At 32.7% G+C, this 19425-nt stretch overlaps 1 protein-coding gene and 1 long non-coding RNA gene across 4 annotated transcripts in view; one reads left to right on the forward strand and one right to left on the reverse strand.

Moving 5' to 3' along the window:
* SCN1A (sodium voltage-gated channel alpha subunit 1) overlaps positions 1-19425 on the reverse strand; it is a 125483-nt gene that overhangs the window by 11187 nt on the left and 94871 nt on the right. For all 3 annotated transcript variants that reach the window (XM_032286609.1, XM_032286611.1, XM_032286610.1), the window contains exons 18-22: positions 15760-15880; positions 13988-14142; positions 12380-12553; positions 10021-10143; positions 2775-3056 (exon numbers count right to left, since the gene is read on the reverse strand). In XM_032286609.1, coding sequence (XP_032142500.1) covers positions 2775-3056; positions 10021-10143; positions 12380-12553; positions 13988-14142; positions 15760-15880 — 855 coding nt within the window. The remainder of the gene's footprint in view (positions 1-2774; positions 3057-10020; positions 10144-12379; positions 12554-13987; positions 14143-15759; positions 15881-19425) is intronic.
* LOC116557114 lies at positions 8737-18695 on the forward strand. The gene is made up of 3 exons (XR_004271370.1): positions 8737-8856; positions 14299-14307; positions 18685-18695. It is a non-coding gene; the product is annotated as an uncharacterized LOC116557114 (long non-coding RNA).

Consider the following 19425-nt stretch of genomic DNA (forward strand, 5'->3'; position numbering starts at 1 on the left):
TGTGAGCCACTGCACCCAGCTGGTATCATGATATTTAAAGCACTATTAAAATTTGCTGGATCACTTTTAGAAATCTTACAAATGCCAACACATTTGTCAATAGCTCTAACAGCTGAGTAATTACAACTTAGATCTAAGGATCATCTGCTAACATTTATCTGCAAGGTGATCAAAGTGATTAAAATTTAAGATTTCTCTTTATTTTAACAACGTAAGGATGGTACTGGGATACATAAAGGCAGGGTTCCAACTATTCTTTTAAGAATTTTGGACAAAATATTTAAAAATAATCCCATATTCTATTTCTTTCTGAAATTCTTGAAGATAATAAGTTACTATGAATAAGAAATATGAACAATAGTACGGGAGACACTTGGCACTCACAGGTTGAAGGATACTCAGGCTAATAACTTACGGTAATTTGTTATTTGTCTTGGGGCATGAATTTTGAGTCCTGTCAGCCTAAATGGTCTACTCCTTAGCTAATGAAGGAGGCTAGCAAAGTCTCTAGCATCTGTATCACAATATGTATTTGTTTTGATAACACTAACCTTTGTGAAGTGGTTGATATCATGAGAGGAAAGCTAAGCAAGGGTGTGGGTAACAGCAGTAAAAAGAAAGTAATGATTCCTAACTAGAAAGTACATGAAAGAGGGATGTGTTAAATATGTCAATGGCTTAGGTCGATGATAGAAAAAGTCCATTACACACTTGGTATAGAAACAAAAAGAAGTGATTCAAGGGACCGTTTCAATGACTTACTAATCAATAGAGGGGTGATTCTATAAAAGCCAAATGTGAAGCAGTATTTTAGAGTGTTTTATTTATTTCTTTATTTATTTTGTAGTAGAATTTATTTAATAGCTTCATGCAGGACCATCACTGTATTTTCAGAATTGCTTACATTTTAAAGAATTGCTTAAAATTTTTATTTTTTCTTTCCTCAAATTTACAGAAGTGATCACTTTAGTGATATTTATAAGTATGGTTATTAGTTAAGGGTTAGAGTAAGTGTCCAAATAAATATCATAATGTGTCTACAATGTTTAAATAAATCATTCTTGCCAGATTTTTAAAAGTTTTACTTTTATGTGTTCTGGAGACAGGATCTCACTATGTTGCCCCCACTGGTCTAGATCTCCTGGGCTCAAGCAATTCTCCAGCTTTGGACTTCCAAAGAGCTGGGATTATAGGCAGGAGCCACCATGCCCTGCCTGTTTTTGCCAGATTTTAAAAATCCCTATTTTAATTGCATGAATATGCAGAGTAGGTAAAAAATGTTAAGAAGAGAAATAAGAATTGTCAACAAAAAGGTGGGAAGAATTTGTAATCACAGTAGACACCTCTGAAAGAGCTGCAAAAGTGTTTTGACCAGTGTTGGTATGTTTGCTTAGTCTTCTGGTTGAACAATTGAAATCATAACCTTCGTGAACAAAATTGATTTCTTCCCTGAAGACACTGTAGAACCGCAAGGGAAGAAAGAAATTGTACAATCTTTTTTTTCTTTTTAAGCTGAGTTTTCAAATAATCTCGACTCTATTTTATTCACTGCTTTGTTGTGGTGCTGCTGTAGCTAGAAGCAGAATCAAATGAAAACGTTTAAAGGGACACTTTTTAATTTTTTAAATAAATTATAAACCATTTTTCTTGGAGACCCAGTCTTAGAGACCCAATAGTGAAAACATTAATATTTAGCATAAAATAGGCTTAAAATATGGTGCTGAAAGGTCATTTGAGATAAGACAACAGCTGCTTGTGCTTCATTTTTGTTTCTAGGTGCTTCAAGGTATTATTTCCATTTCACTGTGGGGATCCAATTTTTTCTTTCTTTTTTTTTTTTTCTGAGACGGAGTTTCGCTCTTGTTACCCAGGCTGGAGTGCAATGGCGCGATCTCGGCTCACCGCAACCTCCGCCTCCTGGGTTCAAGCAATTCTCCTGCCTCAGCTTCCTGAGTAGCTGGGATTACAGGCATGCACCACCATGCCCAGCTAATTTTTTGTATTTTTAGTAGAGACGGGGTTTCACCATGTTGACCAGGATGGTCTCGATCTCTTGACCTCGTGATCCATCCGCCTCGGCCTCCCAAAGTGCTGGGATTACAGGCTTGAGCCACCGCGCCCGGCCTTTTTCTTTTTTTAAATGAAATTTCATTCTTCGTTGCCCAGCCTGGAGTGCAGTGGTGCGATCTCGGCTCATTGCAACCACTACCGCCCGGGTTCAAGAGACTCTCCTGTCTCAGCCTCCCAAGTAGCTGGGATTACAGGCACCCGCCACCACTCCAGGATCTAATTCTAAAACCTAAATGTCATTCCCCAAAGTTTGATCCAAATAATAGAACTCAGCAGCAGTTAATTAATTACAATCCAATTAGGTGTGTTAAGTGTATGTGTTTTGGATGATCATCTGTTAAGTGTGTTCTCTTTTGGTCGCTGATCAGTGAAACAAACCTTCTAATTGCAATAAAAAATTAGCAAAGTTACTGATTTATTAATTAGCTTGTTTATATATAAAGAAAGACCAATATAGAAACAAAGAAAATACAAAAAAAAAAAAGACCAAGAGGCCTTTGTCTGGCCTGGCCACAACTGACTATCTGCACTGGTTACATGTAATAAAGTTTCCACCCATCTGGGCTTATAAACTTTGACTAACAAACTGAAATTTTTTAAGTAGAAAGAAATATATACTTTCTTAGTAACCAAATAATAGATATACATCATTATTTTATTATTCCAAATAATAAAAATATTCAGAGAAAATAGTGTTCACTTACAACTTGAAGTAAAGAGAGATACCCAAATCCTACATTATCAAAGTTTACTTTCACATTTTTCCATCGAGCAGTCTCATTTCTTTCTATTAGTTTTAGGCAATCAGTATGATTATTCACTTCTTCGATGTCAAACCTGTCACCAGTTGTGGTGTTAATACAGTGGTAGAATTTGCCAGCAAACAAATTTACGCCCATGATGCTGAAAATTAGCCAGAATATAAGACAAACCAGAAGCACATTCATGATGGATGGAATTGCTCCTAAAAGGGCATTCACAACCACCTAATACACAAACGGAAAAAAAGGAAAGTCAGAATTCTTATCTGTTAATAAAGAAAAGCAAAGAAACATTCCCCTAGTAATCTCTGGTCTTTCCATTTTGTTTTCTATCAAGGCTATTTATTCTAGGATATTTAAAAGCAAGTTTAAAAAAAAACTTAAAATTCATTTTTTTCTTAGGCAATACGCTAATGAAAACAGCTATAGGCAATATAACCAAGAAATGAAACAAAAACGTTTTTTCAAAAAAGGGAGGGAGAAGCATTAAAAAGTTAAAGGAAAAGCAAAATCAGAGGAACTTGCTGCCAGATGAAGTCAGAATTGTGTTGTTTATCAGAAAAAAGAAAAGTTAAAAAGTCTATACAGAAGTTTAACTCATTTTAAAAAGGAATATACTGAAGAACAAAACTAAAACATTTGGACCTGAATTGATTTGACCAACATATTTTTAAAATAACTTAAAAATTCAGATGATAAATTATAAAAATATTATTAAACACCTAATATAATTGTCTTTAATTATTCATGCACTGCTATGACTAATAATTTTTGCATAAGAAGCAAGACAATTTGCATTATGTATTTCATTAGATCATCACATCGTTTATTTCAAGCTCCAGTCATGTCAGTTGTCTCATTTACTGAGTTGTTTAATTCAAAAAACTTACTTCAAATGAAACAGAATAGAAATCATTTCTTAGGAAAATAAGAAAAAGAGGGATGCCATACATAGTTCTCAAATCTGATGTGATCACATGAAGTTCTGTGTTCAAATATTATCAATTTTTTTTCCTATAGAAGGATATTTTCCCCCTCTTTATTTCTGGACATTTGTTCAAAATCTGAGTGTTCATATTTGGCAACAACAAAGGGATAGCTTCCTTGCTTTCTCCTCCATACTTCCCACTGGAGATGCACCGGAGTGGCTAAGAGGGAAGGTAAAAACAGACCCAAAATGCTTATAAGGGGCAGCTGCCTCAAACTTAACTGCTAAGTTTAATTCCACCCGTGCTTATATTATTCTTGTAAATCTGATACAAATGAAACAGTTGTCGAAATATCTTCTATTTGCCATTTGATACCAGTGTATTCTTAGAACAATTTTTTTAAACTGCCTGTCTGAAAAAAAAAAAAATACATGAGCCAATTTCTTACACTTCTGAGCCCTGTTTAAAGCCTGTAAAGAACTCTAGGCCTTCTGTGGGATATAAAACAGTGTGACAAGTGGACCAAAGAAAATAATAATACCAGTAATGACAAAGGTGGGGAAGATGAGTATGAAAAATTAATTTGGTTGAGTTATCCAGGCAGAACCAAATGATGTGGCCTATGCAACCTACCAAGCTGACACGTGGTACTTTGCCTTATCTCATCTGAGTGTCTGCATTAATACAATGGACTTCATAAACCTTCGTTTTATAATTTATTTTAAATGGATGGATAGAATTAGATTGCTTTCAGATTCGAGATTTGGAAGCTGAAATCAAGTTGCTATTTATTTTCCTTACTTTCTGAATATTTTGTCCCCTATCCAGATTACAATGCTGTTTCTACTGTGAATACACAGAGCACTAATTAAAATGTGTATTTTGCCTTCAACACCCAATTTAGAGTATGAGCAGAAGACTGATTATACTTATTTCTTTACTTTCTTTTCACATTAATCTGTAAGTCTCACATTTTTTCTTCAAAACAGTTCTCAGCTTTGTCACCTCTTTTCCATCCTCACAGTCACCACTTAGAACTGTCCTCTGTTATTTTATACCTGCACTATCATCAGTCTCCTAGCCTTCTCCTTCATTTAATATATGTAAGATGAATTAATCTTCCCCAAGTCCCACTTGAAAGTTATTTATTGGCTTCCCAGTAATTATCAAATATTTTTTTTACCTTGATATTAACATCACTCCACAATCTTTATTTCCAATTTTAACTTCCCTGGTCACCTATGCCACTTCAATTAATATAATGATCATATGCTAACATAATTGCCAGATAATTGAGATGCCATTTCCTTTGAAATTCCTTGTCTAAGATCTCCTCTTCTGAAATACTCTCCCCTTTCAAAGGCTTTAGTTCAAATAGCACTTCTTTCATGGAGCCTAACTTAGCTGCTGCCCGCCCACCCCCCACCCGCGCACCCCCCCACCCCATTTAGCCTCCTACATAAAGAGGAATGTTTTCCCCTCTGAATTCAAGAATCAGAATTCTATTCCAGTACTGAACTGAACTGTACAAATAATTCAGTGTTGTGTTCTCATTTGGCATATGAGAAAAATGAAGTTAAAACAAGTTAACTTCAGAAAGTAGCCTAGAAGTAGCATCTAGTGCTCTTTCCAGTCTATGTGGAAGAATTGCTCCCACTTATCTGGTACCCATATTACTCTGTACTAGAGTTAAGTGTAATCCTGTAATCCTGACAGATTGTAAGATTTTCTAAAAATTTAACATGCAAACATGTATTCGTGAACTTTGCAGGTCCTTGAGTATCTTGAATATAGGAATATACCAGAGAACTGTGAATATAGGGAAAATATAATGGTTGACAAAACGAATGGATTAATGAAGTAAAGATTAGCTTTGTATTTTTTAATCAAAACATACTTTTAAAATGTATTTCTGAATATGGGATGAGAATAATTAAGGAACTGAGCACAAGGAAAAGTCTGTGCTTAGGTAATATGTTTGAGAGCATTACTTTGAAACTGGGGATTCATTTAGAGTTAAAAGGAACTCTGGAATTTATAATACAAGCATGTAGTCTGCAGCAGTGCAGTTCAAGATATGATTCACAAAGTTGGCATATATTTGGCTCAGAGAAAAGTTTTACTTATTTTTTTGTGAACATGAAAGAATTTTATCTTAGAAAATATTTGGCATAGTATTGGGGAATGTACTATACAAAGCTATAGTCATATTTAAGATGTATTAAATTAGACAGTGAAAGATCATAGAAAAGACTGTCTTCCAAAGAGTTCCAAGCCGTTCCTTGGTACAGCAGAGAAGGAGGTGTATTAACTTTTTTCGGTCACAATAAAACTCCAGTAGTTGGCTCCCATGGGAGGAAGAAAGTAGGCAAAATTAGTCTGAAGAAATTGGAAAGAGCAAATTGAAGTTTCAGGCTATGTGAAAGAAGACGTCTGAGAAAGGAACTATCATAATGAATTAATACTGTACTAGAGGTTGTTTCTTCTCAGAAGCTTTTATCAAAACATACATCATCAAATAAAATTTCTCTACTCTAGCACAACCAATTATATTTCTGGTTCATTACCTGCATTTTAAAAATTAAGTCTACGTTAAATGAAGGATTGATAGTTAAATATGCAAATTAACATTAGACATTTTCATACATGCAGAAGTGTCTTTTTATCCGAATTGTTTTTGAACTTGAAATCAACACTATCCATGAATTCTCGTGCTTCTCGAATAGAAATAAAGACAATATATGGGAATAAAAATAAAAAGTAGGCAAAGTAGGAATTATTAATTTTTTAGTATGAAGAAGAAGATAATCTTTTTTAAAAAATCTAAACAAAAAACTGTGTTGTGGATTTAAATTAAAACAATTATTTTTGTAAGCTATGATATATCAATGATCCAAACAAAAATTCTGACTTTTTCTCTCTCACAAAAATAAAAACTCTTCTTCTTGTATATTACACTTTAAGAATAAATAAAATGTAGAGTTATGTTTATGTATGTTTTCACTGTGATATCTTTTAGAATCCTAGAAAGTTAGTTGGGAGTTACTTATTCTAAGAAGTGAGTTTATGGATTAAATTTTATCTTAAATACTCATTATATTTTTGTTTTATTTATGGATGTGCATTCTGCATAATTCAAATAAGTGGATTCTTATATACTAATTTTTTGTTTACAACACAAATCACATGTGCTTATTCAACTATTTCTTAATATATTTTTGCCTTGTTATATTTTGAAAATAACCTCATATAAACTTACACAATAAAAAATGAAAATGGTCACAATCAATACCAGTCTTATGAAACCTGAAATATTGCACCCTAGTATCTGCTCATACATATCAACAATCTAGCTGGTAATTTTCAGGACCCAGACCAATGTACCAAATGGCAGGGGGTGTATGCCTCAAACAGTATCATGAGCTTTACAAGTTACATTTTTTTTTTTTCACATAATCATTCTACACCAGGATCCCCCGCCCTCACCAATCAAGTAATCTCCCCATAAATGGATAACTCCATATACACATAACTAAATCATATTCATTGAAACTTAATAAAGATATCAAGCATTGGGGTTAAAATCCACAGAGGGTAAATTCATAAAGGTATTTTTTCAAATGAAATTTAAGACAACTGAAAAAAGGGGATTAGGATGTAAATACTGCATTTCCCTACTGTGGTGCAATAGTACCCTTCCCAATCCCTCCCTCACCCCACTACACATAAGTCACAGTGCAAGGATTAAAGGTAGCAAAAGGGGTAATACAGTACCCATAATAAAGGGCTCAGGGGAGGAACCAGCGCTCCACCCCATCCAAGTTGGAGCAAGATTATCCTATACAAAATAAAAATATATAGTTTGTTATTAGTTAGAAATCTGATATGACAGAACATTTGGTGTTAATTTTTGTTTATGATGCTCTCCATCTGTTTCCCTATCAAGACTTGAGCTCTTTTGAAAAAGAAGATATTTAAGATTTCCTAGGTTAGGAAATTAAAAATACAAATTTAAACACAAATTTTATTTTACCCTAGATATTAAAGACATCAATTCACTCAGTTTAATTTTACAAGTTGAAAAATTTGGACTGGAAATTTGAAATACAATAAATGTTTAAAAGCTGTCAGCCAGAAATGTGCATAAAACATGCAAAACACAAAGTGCAACGTGATGATAATTTATTTGTTATTTTCTAACTTCTTATCAAGCATTGTACAACATGCTTTATTCAGTGATGTTGCATAAAAGCACATGCTTCGAAAAGGTAACGGAATAACAAAAATAAAACGAGGGCCTGAGTTACGCTTTGACACAGCTATTGCGATTTTATGCTGCTAGGGCAAAGAATTAAATGAGAGTTTCTGAGTATATTCAAATCTCACTTCCCAATCATAATCAGCATTCTTATATCCAATCTCACCATCATTCGTGATTATATTTTTACAAAGGAAAAAAATCCAAACACTAGAAATATAAAAAATAGAATCAATAATAAGGTTATTTTGACTCTACAATGCCAAACAGGTGTTGAAGAGATCAGCTATTTTAGTGCTGTGTACGCTGTCATTATGAGGAATAGAGCCATATTCATAAATATGATCATTTAAATTATTAGTTTTATCACTATCAGCATTTATAAGGAATTTATGTCTAAAACTCTAGGTTTCAAAAACTAACCCTTTTAATATGAAAACCATTATTGATTAATAAATATAGTTATAGTTATTTCTGTGAAAATTAAAACTATATCCACATGAGCAACTTTTTTAGGGAAATGAAGTGTAACGTATGAAAATATCTGACCACTTGACTAACGGATTTAATAAACTTTCAAATGGTCAAATGTAAAAGGTTTATGCTATTTTCAAATGTTTAGCATTGTTCAGATTTCACAAGCCGTATAAAATATATTATTTTGATTCAGGCAACATGTTTTCAAGTAGAATATACAGAAATGATTTTTTTTTCTCCAGAACTGAAACTGCCAGTCTGAAACAAAACAAAGTGACAATTAATTGGAAAACATACTTGATTTTTACATACCCCAGAGAGAATCCCTGATAACATTTTGGTGAAAATGTGAGGCTCAATTGTACTAAGCTGCTTATAATGAGGAAAAAGTTTTCATATATGTTAGGGAAATCTTACGTTCCTCCAAAGTGACATTTATAAGACTTGAGAAGAGAATATAAGGCTGTAAACAATCAACAAAGTGCAAATGGAAGTCTGCAATACAGCTCAGTTTCCGTAAACGTAACTAAACCTTAGGAAGCAAAAGAGCAATGTTTTTCCATTGGAATCACAAAATTCACTGCTTTGTTTTGATAACACATTTTTTGCCCTTTTTAAAAAGCAGAACTAATTTTTTATATTTTACATCTATATATTAATGCTTCATGCTTTAAAAAAAGCATGGAAAATAACAAGTTATTAATGGCACATTTTCTAATCTGTTATGAATGATGGAAACTGATTATTGTTTCTTTAAAAGGGGTGCAATAAAATTTTGTGTGACTGACAAGAAGTAAATTAAGGTTAATTTGTGAATTAGCTATGGTAATGAGTCAAAATTATATTTTCTGTTCATTACAAGTGTTTTACTTTACCGTCATACAAATGGTGTGGATTTGTATGTAATCTTTAAGTTAGTATTACTAGTTTTATAAATTAAGATGAATGTAATTATGAATTAAGACTGTATTAAAACAAAAAGTTTAAAATTCAGTCAGTACTTAATATATAGCCTTCTAACATTGAATATATTCAACTAATGCAAACTTTGGCATTATACAGACAAAAATTTTGACAACTCCTTTCAGTTCTTTTTACACCCATACTTAGGCACATGTGTGATTCACATTATTTTCAGGAAAGCTTGTTAAGTACAGTATATCATCACAAAGAATAAGTACCTGATATAGAATTTACTTTAGGTTATTATTATATCATTACACATAGTACCTTAATAATGCATCTGCCTTTTTTGTACATAGATTTGTAAGGAAACTCCCAAGATGGATTAGGAAATAAAGTCATTTAAATAAGCACAGCAGATAAATGATATTATATCATTTCAAGAGAGGCCTAGTTCTCTTGCATATCACCTAGAAGTAAATATGCAACAGATAAAACGATAAAGTAGCAGTTTTGCAAGAATTTGCCATTCCTTTTGCATGCATAGGTTTTCGGTTTTCTAAATTTAATTTAGCTTAATTTTGGCTATATGCAATACTTCAGGTTCTTTCATTTTTCTTACCCTCATCCCTTCAAATCTAGATAAGGCTCTTAGAGGTCTCAGAGCTCTTAGTGTTCTGAGAGATTTGATGGCTCCAAGTTCTGAGTAACCCAAGGCATTTGCTGTTAAACTGACCAATGAAACCTGCACACACAAAAATAATGACAATTAATAAATCGAATCATCATTCAATGAGTAGTTGCTATATAATACCAAAGTATAATTTTTGCTTATAATTATTCAGAAGATAAATCTTCAGATATTTTTAGTAAACCTTTAAAAAAATTAAAGAAATATTTTCAGTTTGATGCAAAGGATATAATTATTAGGACATTAATCAAAAGCTAGTTGAAAAAATTCCTTAAATATCATATACTTTATCAATTGAATAATTAGAGAAACAAAGTAAAAATTAGTAAAATAAAAGAAGAAATCAAGGTGGAAAAAATCATTGGTAATTCTTCCTTTATTAGTTTGCTGTTGAATAAGGCTTTTCTTATAGCTACTTATAAAATACAAAAACTGCTATTGTACTAAAAAAAGCAAGACGTTTCTACCATGCATCAGTATATTCAACAAATCATAATGGGTATTCTCAGAAATTAATTAACGACATCAGTTTTAAAGGTGATTTTTTGTCTTGCTAATACTTTGCGTTTTCATTTGTTTAAAGTTTATTTTTATGTAAGTAACTTAAAAAGGAATTCTCATCATAAAACTTCCTCAAAATTTTTTATACTAATTTATGGCTTTTGCCATGATACCTGGTCCCAAGGGCCAATCAATGAATATTTACTAAATACACAGCAATAAAGTTACTTCATTTGTATTCATTTGTATGTAATATACATGACTAAAGGAAAAATCTTATGTATCTAATTCTCTAAATAAAAAACTTACCAAGACTTGTATTCAAGAAAGATTACAATTTATTTGGTTGGAAAGAGGCTAGTATTGGACAATTCCACATATACTAGACATTAGTTTTGTAAACTTTTCTTTTTTAAAATGTATTAAGTTGTATTATATTTAATATACCTTTTACATTATATGAGATATGCTGTAATTAGTCTTTTTATAGAGTGCTACATTGATCTTCATTAAATAATTAAAACAGAACGCTGAAATTAAAGGTATTATTGTTATACATGACAAAATTCTGTATACAATTATTTTCCTAAAATGTTTCAAAAATGACATTTAAAAACTTCCACCAAAAAGCTGATGTGTAATAAGCCTAATAGAAAAAAAGCAAACCTCAGGAAGTTTTAATGGGTTAAATTACATTTAAATTATAGTGCAAAAAATTCTGAAATTAAAATATAATGTAACTTCTAATACTGGAAACCCAGTATTAGAAACTTTCTCCGTTTTAGATATGATAAAGCAAAAATGCTTCGAGATTTCTCTCAGTTGGCTCACTTCACGGTGATGTTAAGTTTTTCAAATAGCCTTAGCTTTGCCTTTGTTCAGGATCAAGGAGATATAATGCATGCATGATTCTTAGCTCAAGAAACACTTTCCACAAGAAACCCTCATAGTCTTGCTGGGTTACTATCTTTTTGGGGTAAAACTACTCAATGTGAAGTTAGGATAGGTTGGCTATAGCTTTCTAAAGCTGAAATTTTGCCATGTTGATAATAGAAAACATGATGCTTAACTTGAACACATCTTGAAGTCAGTCACTTGTTTTCAGTAAACACAGTATTAATTACTGGGCACACAAATTCTATAAAGGGCTGTTTGGTATATTCCCGGCTTGCCATAAATCTAGTTTACGTTCTAGGAAAACTTCCACTGCTGCATAAAGTGGTCTTGTCTGCCCCTACACTCTGTACACTTCACTCCCTATAATGAAGTCATAATCCATGTAATCTACTATTTAAATCTACTCTTTAAAAAAGTTTGAGTAGATCAAAGAGAATTTTTTTAAATGACTGTAGCACCCGCCAGCATCACTGTTTTTATTGAGTACCTTTATCTTATACAAATAATATCATCCTTTCACAGAGTCAGAGGCCAAGAAACTAACTCAGTGGCACAAAGTCAACAAGTGATGGTCCTGGGATACAAACCTGAATCTGTCTGACTCACCACATAAGGTATTTAAGCAATCTGCCTTTAAGTTCCCTACTTCACCATTTTCCCTACAAATAACTGATGTGTTGATTTTTTAGTTTTTAGCTTTCTAAGATAACTAGAGAACTACCATAGATTCCATCCCCTAATGCTATTTTAAATCAGAATTAAATTAGCCCGTGTCTTCCAGAAGACCTAGTCTGTCAACATAACATAGTGGTTTGAGACTCACTATTTTAGAATTTGAATATAAATAAGACAAGCTACCTTGAACAGTGACAAAAATATGAATGATACCTACATCAACAATTAAGAAGTCCAGCCAACACCAGGCATTGGTGAAATATGTTTGATAGCCGTATGCCACCCATTTTAGAAGCATTTCCAGAATGAAAATGTAAGTGAAAACCTTGTCAGCATACTCCAACATTGTCTTAATTGTTTTTCGTTGATCAATATATATATCTTCAAATGCCTATAAAGAAAAGCTACATATTATTAGCTTTCAAAAATGATTATACTGTATAAGCTATTTTAAAAATCTAATCATATATGCATATGACATTTCATTGAAATAGGAGGGCAGAGAAAGAGTAGTTACTGCTACTTTTTTTTTCCTCTCAAAGGTCTTTTATTTATTTAATCAGAGGAAAGACTATTGGTAGAAGAAAAAGAAAAGTATGATTCCAGTGAATTAATCTGACTTAGGAAATAGTTCTTGGTGTCATATCCTGATGTGACCATCCCAACTTGAAGTTATATATTCCTTTTATTTTATTTAGTTTGCTTCTATTGGCTTTTTCTTCCACTAGAAAGAAAAGGAGGTTGAAGAAACAATGAAGGCTTACATTTTCATAAAGCAGAAATTATGATTGATTTTCACAGTCTCCAATTTTACCAAATAGTTGGGTTCACCTGCTTCTTTTTGTTTTTCTTTTAATTTTTTTAATAGTTCATGTTTCTCAACAGAATACAGTGTGACAATGATGAAATGAAATTACTTTTCCTCTAGATTCTAATACATATTCTTCTCTTAGGAACCTCTTGATGTTTCACTTCTAAGTATGCATTCCTTTCAATGATGAAAAACTTTCTTATCTAAAGTAGCATGTTAAAAATATTTACTTCTTCAGAAAAATTACAGGTAAATGTATGTCTCTGTTAGAATTATAAACTGAAGTTAAACAAACTTGTAAGTAACACAGTTTCATTTCAATCAGGCAAACTCTGTTTCTCTCTCTCTCTCTTTCTCTTTATCTTACAGCTTAAGTATTTCCTTTGTGTTAGGGTTTCCCTAAAATGCTCTGAGTATATTTATAATTTTATAAATAATTTTCATATAAAAATAAATTGATTGTGATGAGGTGAACACCTTCTTATAAAGATAAACCCATTCTTAAATGAATCGCTTAGGCATGCTGCCCAATATTTATTTTTACCAACTTTCATTGTTTCCTGAGTAGCACAAAAATAGTGAGCCCACAATTGGAAAAAGCAGAGTAGCGGTCCCTGAGGACTTGTTACTGTCTATCAAGAGACAATAATAATAAATACCATTTAGAAACAAAATTCATCAGAACTCAGAGAATATATATATTCCCATCCCAGGGCATCCATTAACTATTTGCTTATTAAACAATGAGTAATTGAATATTCACATCCTTTGGTGTTAATGAATAAGCTGAAGGGCTACACTTTCTGGGCTATTTAATAATAAGCAAAAATTAATGATTAGCTTATTTACATACATAATGAAAGTAAATCCAGACATATTAAGTTATAGAATAAGTCTATAGTCTAAAAGTTATAAGGTAACTTTTAGATAATAAAAATGCACTGGATACTAAGACAATGAAACAGGATTAATAAATCAGCAGTATTAGAATGTCTTTTCTTGATATTCACTTACCAGAGCACCACTACTAAGGAGAATCATGAAAACAATGAAGGTCTCAAACCAATTGTGTTCAACTATTCGGAAACACGTCCTTCTCAGATTCCACCATTGTTTTCCTCTCCCTTCTTCTACATTGATTTGACAACACTTGAATCTTTGTACACAGCCTGTAAAAATAGTGTTCAAATAAAAGTAGATAAAATAACCACTGCTTCCATAATATCCTTTAGCAATGTCCTTGGCTGGTCTTTTTATTACTATGGTCACCTCTGTCTTGCTAGGATAGCTCTCTAAGCCTAGAGTAGTAAGAGCACACTCATTAGCTGTGTGAAGTTGTGGAAATCATTCAGCCTCTTTAAATGGTTCCCTAGCTGACAGTATTTGCTTTGTCTGCCTCACAGTGTTATTGTCCAAGAAAAACTTTGTAAATTACAAATAAATGTGAAGTAGCTTTGCCTTGTACCACATCATCCTGTGTACTCTGCTGAAGTCACTCTAGAAAAGAACTTTAAATTGGAAGTTAATAACGATAAGCAGAAAAAATCCCTTTTATAAAGGATGTAGAGTAATAATGTAGATCTCTTCCAACAATACTGCATTTGTTACTGTTTAGGATTTTTTGTGATGTGCCTAGAAGGGCTTACGTAATTTGCAAAATTAATTTAGTCCACTAAAATGTGGTTGTTATTTGTATGGTTTGGCTTTGATTTGTCATTGCCTTCCTCACATATTACTTTCACTTAATCTAACATCAGAATTAAATCAACAGGTACTTCTGAGTACCACTAAAAGCACAAAGGCACTTAGGCACACACACACAAAAAGGTACAGAACATGTACCTTAATCCCAAGAACCTTAACAAAAAATTCTGGTTTCAAAAAAAAAAAAAAAGAAGGAAAGATATATTGAAAGAAAAAGGAGAAAGATAAAGAAAGAGAATGAATGGAGAAAAGGAAGAAGAAAAGAAGGGAAGGAGGAAAGAAAAAACCAAGGAATGAAGGAATGGAGGAAAAGAAGAGAAAGAAGACAGTAAAGCAACATAACAGTTCAAAAAGAGAAAGAGAATAGTTTTCATAGGCTAATACTTAAGTTCTCAGGTAAATTAAATGAATATATTTGTTACAGCTGTTCAGGGGAATGAGCAGCTCTTCCAACATGGTCAGACGAAGGTAGTTTTTAAAAGGACATTGCATGATTTGTATAGGGAATAGAAGAAGACAGAAGAGGTACTAGACCTATGAAAAAATAGCATCAAATATAAAGTATTCATATTTCTAAACCTCAAATTCCCAAGGAAATCAGACCACAGGAAGTATTAGTTACCAAAAAAAATATATATATATCTCTTCTATCTATTGCCCTTATTGTACCAGGCTCAACTAGTGACTATTTGGGTACTGAGCTTCAAGGGCAGTATTTATTCCCCATTTTATCCAACAATCATTGGAAACTGATTTTTCATTAAAAAATACAATTTAGCACTAGCAATCCATTTAGTTTTAACAGAAAGTTTGTGAAATTACCAATTAATTAAACAATATGTTAGAAATTGATGACATTAAAATATTTTTCCTCCATGTTCATAATCTCTTCCACATATTGGGCAGATAAAATGAAATCACATTAGATTTTAAGTTTTTTTGTCTGTCAACATATTAGTAGGTAACTGAAATATATCTATTACAAAGTGCCTCTTTATTATATGTGATTATTTTTGGTGACCAACAGCTAAACAAGCTGCACTCTACAAATGAAAGATTAACATTAGGATTCTTTTCTTTACCTTCAGTGAAACAGGCTTCAGGTTCAAGGGTTTCTTCAGGTTCCACTACAGGCTGTTCTTCTGCAGGTGCGCCGATGTCCACAGTGCTACCTTCTGATGAGCTACTGCTTTCATTCAGTTTCTGTAAGTGAGATAGACATCGAAAGTAAAGTCCTTTAATTTTGGTAATAAGTGGCCTGCCAAGAAAGGATTATTACTATAAATTGATTCTGTATTCTTCTTGAGGTAGAGGTTTTTTTCTTTAGAGAAAAAGAGATTGAATAAGAGGAAGAAATAAGAATATCATTGTCTATGTTAACTCCTTTACCATAATTTACAATGTAAGCATGACATCAGATTTCTAAGTTATGATGTTCCAAAAGGCCATCAGCAACATGTACTGAGCAAAACAATGCCCTGTGAATTAGAGAAGCAGGGGACAGAGGGAAGAGGAGGAGAGGGAGGAGGAGGAAGGGAAAAGGAACAGGAGAGTAAGGGAAAAGGAGCAGGAAAGAAAGAGAAACCTTACCTTAGAAGGAAATAATGTCGTGAGGTTATTCTGCATTTTAATGTTTGACTTTATGTATTTCTTTAACGATGTGTTACCTTTGCGCAAACACTACCTGTTGTTTCATTCATGTTACTACGATTCATGGCTAAGGTGTTTAGAGTTGTTTAGTATAAATGTGCTCATACCCAGGAATAAGTCATTGGTTTCTTCCTCTGACAATCACCTAATGGCAGCCATGATTCACATTCTTAATCAAACTGCTCATATTATCACATGGCCTTCTGAAGAAATCCTTATGTCTTATCCTCAACATTATACAGATTCACCATTTGGTCATAAAGTAATAGGCCTAGGCTGAGATTGTCACTTCAGTAAGTGCCTTCTTATTTTAAAAATGATCTTGATTGGTACTATCAGGGCCATGGTAAAATTCATTACATATTTTATAGAAACCATGTGAACAACATGTCATCACCCATTGTTCTTCACTGTAGAAAAGCAATCTTGTGTAAGACACCCATTCTTCATATAAGAAGTAGAGAATGAGATTTGAGAAGTTTAACAATTTTCACCAAAATTAACAACTGGAAAGCATATTATTTCCTGTGAATAAATTTGTGTGGAGAGGCATTCAGGTACAAAGAATTATAATAGCAAATCTACCTTTCTGAATATACAATTGTTATCCCCACATGGTTTTCTAGTCTGTATCAAGACTCGCAAAATAATAGATTATTAGCATAAAAATTTACTCTTCATTAGTATAGGTTGTCAGTAACAAGCAGAACAAAAAGTTGCTGAGCAATTCATCTTCATGTAAGTGCCACACATAAATGATTGCTTCTTTGCACATAAGTGTTTTATCCAATTGTAAGGAAAATTCGATCCTGGCATGAACATGTACATGCCACCACACCCGGCTAATTTTTGTATTTTTTGTAGAGACTATGTCTGATGCTCAGGCTGGTCTTGAACTCCTGGGTTCAAGCAATTCACCCACCTTGGCCTCCTAAAGTTCTGGGACTACAGGAGTGGGCCACTACAACTGGTCTTTTGCCTATTTTTCTATTGGAGTGTTAGTGTTCTTGCTAGATTGCAATTGCTCTTTATACACAGAAAATCATTTGAGTTTTCTTAAGTATTATTTGCCAAATGTATTAGTTTTCTATGTCTGTGTAACAAATGGCCATGCACCAAGCATCTTAAAACAACTTACATTCACCATCTTACAGTTTCCATAGGTCAGCAGTCTGGCACTGCCTAGTTGGATTCTCTCATTGGGTCTCACAGGGTCTCACTGGGATGATGTCAAGGTGTTGACTGGAAATGCAGTTCTCTTCTAGGTCTCAGGATCTTCTTCCAAGTTTACTGTCGTTGGCGGAGTTCACTTCTCGTGATTAAAAGACTGGGCTTCCTACTTTTTTGCCAGCTTATGGCCAAGGACCACTCTCGGCAACTAGAGGCCACCCATAATCCCTGGCCACATGGCTGCTGTATGCAGTTTACAACATGGGTATTTGCTTTTTTCTAGACCAGCCAGAGAATATCTTTTCAGCTTCCTCTATGTGATAGCAGGAGAAACCACTCTGCTCTTAAGGAGTTCACCTGATTAGGTTAGGCCCACCCAGCATCATTCCCCTTTTGCCATAAATGTAATGTAATCACACAGTGATATTATATCTACAGGTTCCAACCACATTCATGGAGTGGGGATTATACAAAAGCAAGTGTCGTTGAGGTCATCTTAGAATCCTGCCTGATATACCTGAGTTTGTGTGTCTTACTGATTTTTTTCCTAAGAACTACAACCTGTTATACCTATATTGTCTACTACATTGATAATCCACTATTTTTTCTCTTTATGTATATCTTCTTTTTTTGTTGTTGTTCCTTCTAATTTCTCAAAGATATTTGTTATATTCTTTCATCCTTGCTTAATCATATTGGTAATATTAGGACATTCAATGACTACTTAATCTTCTTCCACAAATTTTGAAATAAAATGCTCTTATTCTTGAAACAGTTATTTAGGTATTTTATTATTCTTTTATTCAATATCTGTTTAGGAGAAAATTTAATTTTCAAATTGTTGGAATTCTTTCTATCAATTTATTATTTATTTCAGGCTTAGCTTTGTTGTGACTGGATAACCCTCTCTGTCAGCTATTTTTAATTTATTGAGCTTTACTTTGAGCTCTAGTAGTATATGGTTAATTTATACAAATATCCCATGAGCCATTGAAAATATGAATTTTCTGTAAATGTTTTTTTGAGATAATATAGTCATAATATATTTACTTTTGCTATTAATATTATTGAAATTCTAAATGTTGTCATCTATTAAAAATATTTTATCATAGGCTAAAAACATTATATTAAAGCCTTCATAACCAGTATATTTGTATCAATATATTCTTAAACTTCTAATCGTTGAGATAAAAGATGAAGTGGTCCGATTCTTTATTTGATTAGGATAATAACACCATTATTACTAAATACTCAAAAAGGGAAGGAAAAGCTGTTTAGATGAGTGGGAAGAGTCCACCTTTATGTTAGCACAGTAAATATGACTTCAGATAAAATACTAAAGAAATATGATAACGGCAAAACTAAAATATTCTCAGTTAAGATTTTATTGATTTAAAAATCAATAAGGCCAATTATTTTTTCCTTTTTTGTTCTTATATTGAAATTTAATTTCATCATGAAATTCACTATTCACTAATAAAGCAATTGGTTATCACTGCTTTTGAGATTAATAGAATATTTCTTAAAATCCATTTTAATATTTATTGAACCATGAATCAACCTTAAATTTACCAATTTTTAAATAGGCTAGTTAATTTGAAAATATACGTAATTTCACACATGTATCTTAATAGCAAAATTATACACTTATATACTGACTCGTATCATCCACATATTTTTAGCAGGCTGACTTAATATGTGAGCTGAGAGAATGCAGAGGCCACATTGTTTCGGAAGCATCCACTTTGCCGTGTACACCAGGGCATTCAATAACCACTTAATAACTACAACACTGATGGTAAGAGCATTTTCCCTCCTCAGTGGATTTGTGCAAATTTCTTGCTCTTTAAAACTGTTCTTTACTACAGCAAATGATTTTGACCTTGAGGGTGAGGCAAAACAAAGCAAGGCAAACAAAGCACTCTACA

This window comes from Sapajus apella, unplaced genomic scaffold, assembly GCF_009761245.1.
Source record: "Sapajus apella isolate SASKATOON/1434 unplaced genomic scaffold, GSC_monkey_1.0 scaffold18, whole genome shotgun sequence".
In the NCBI taxonomy this organism is placed as follows: Eukaryota; Metazoa; Chordata; class Mammalia; order Primates; family Cebidae; genus Sapajus; species Sapajus apella.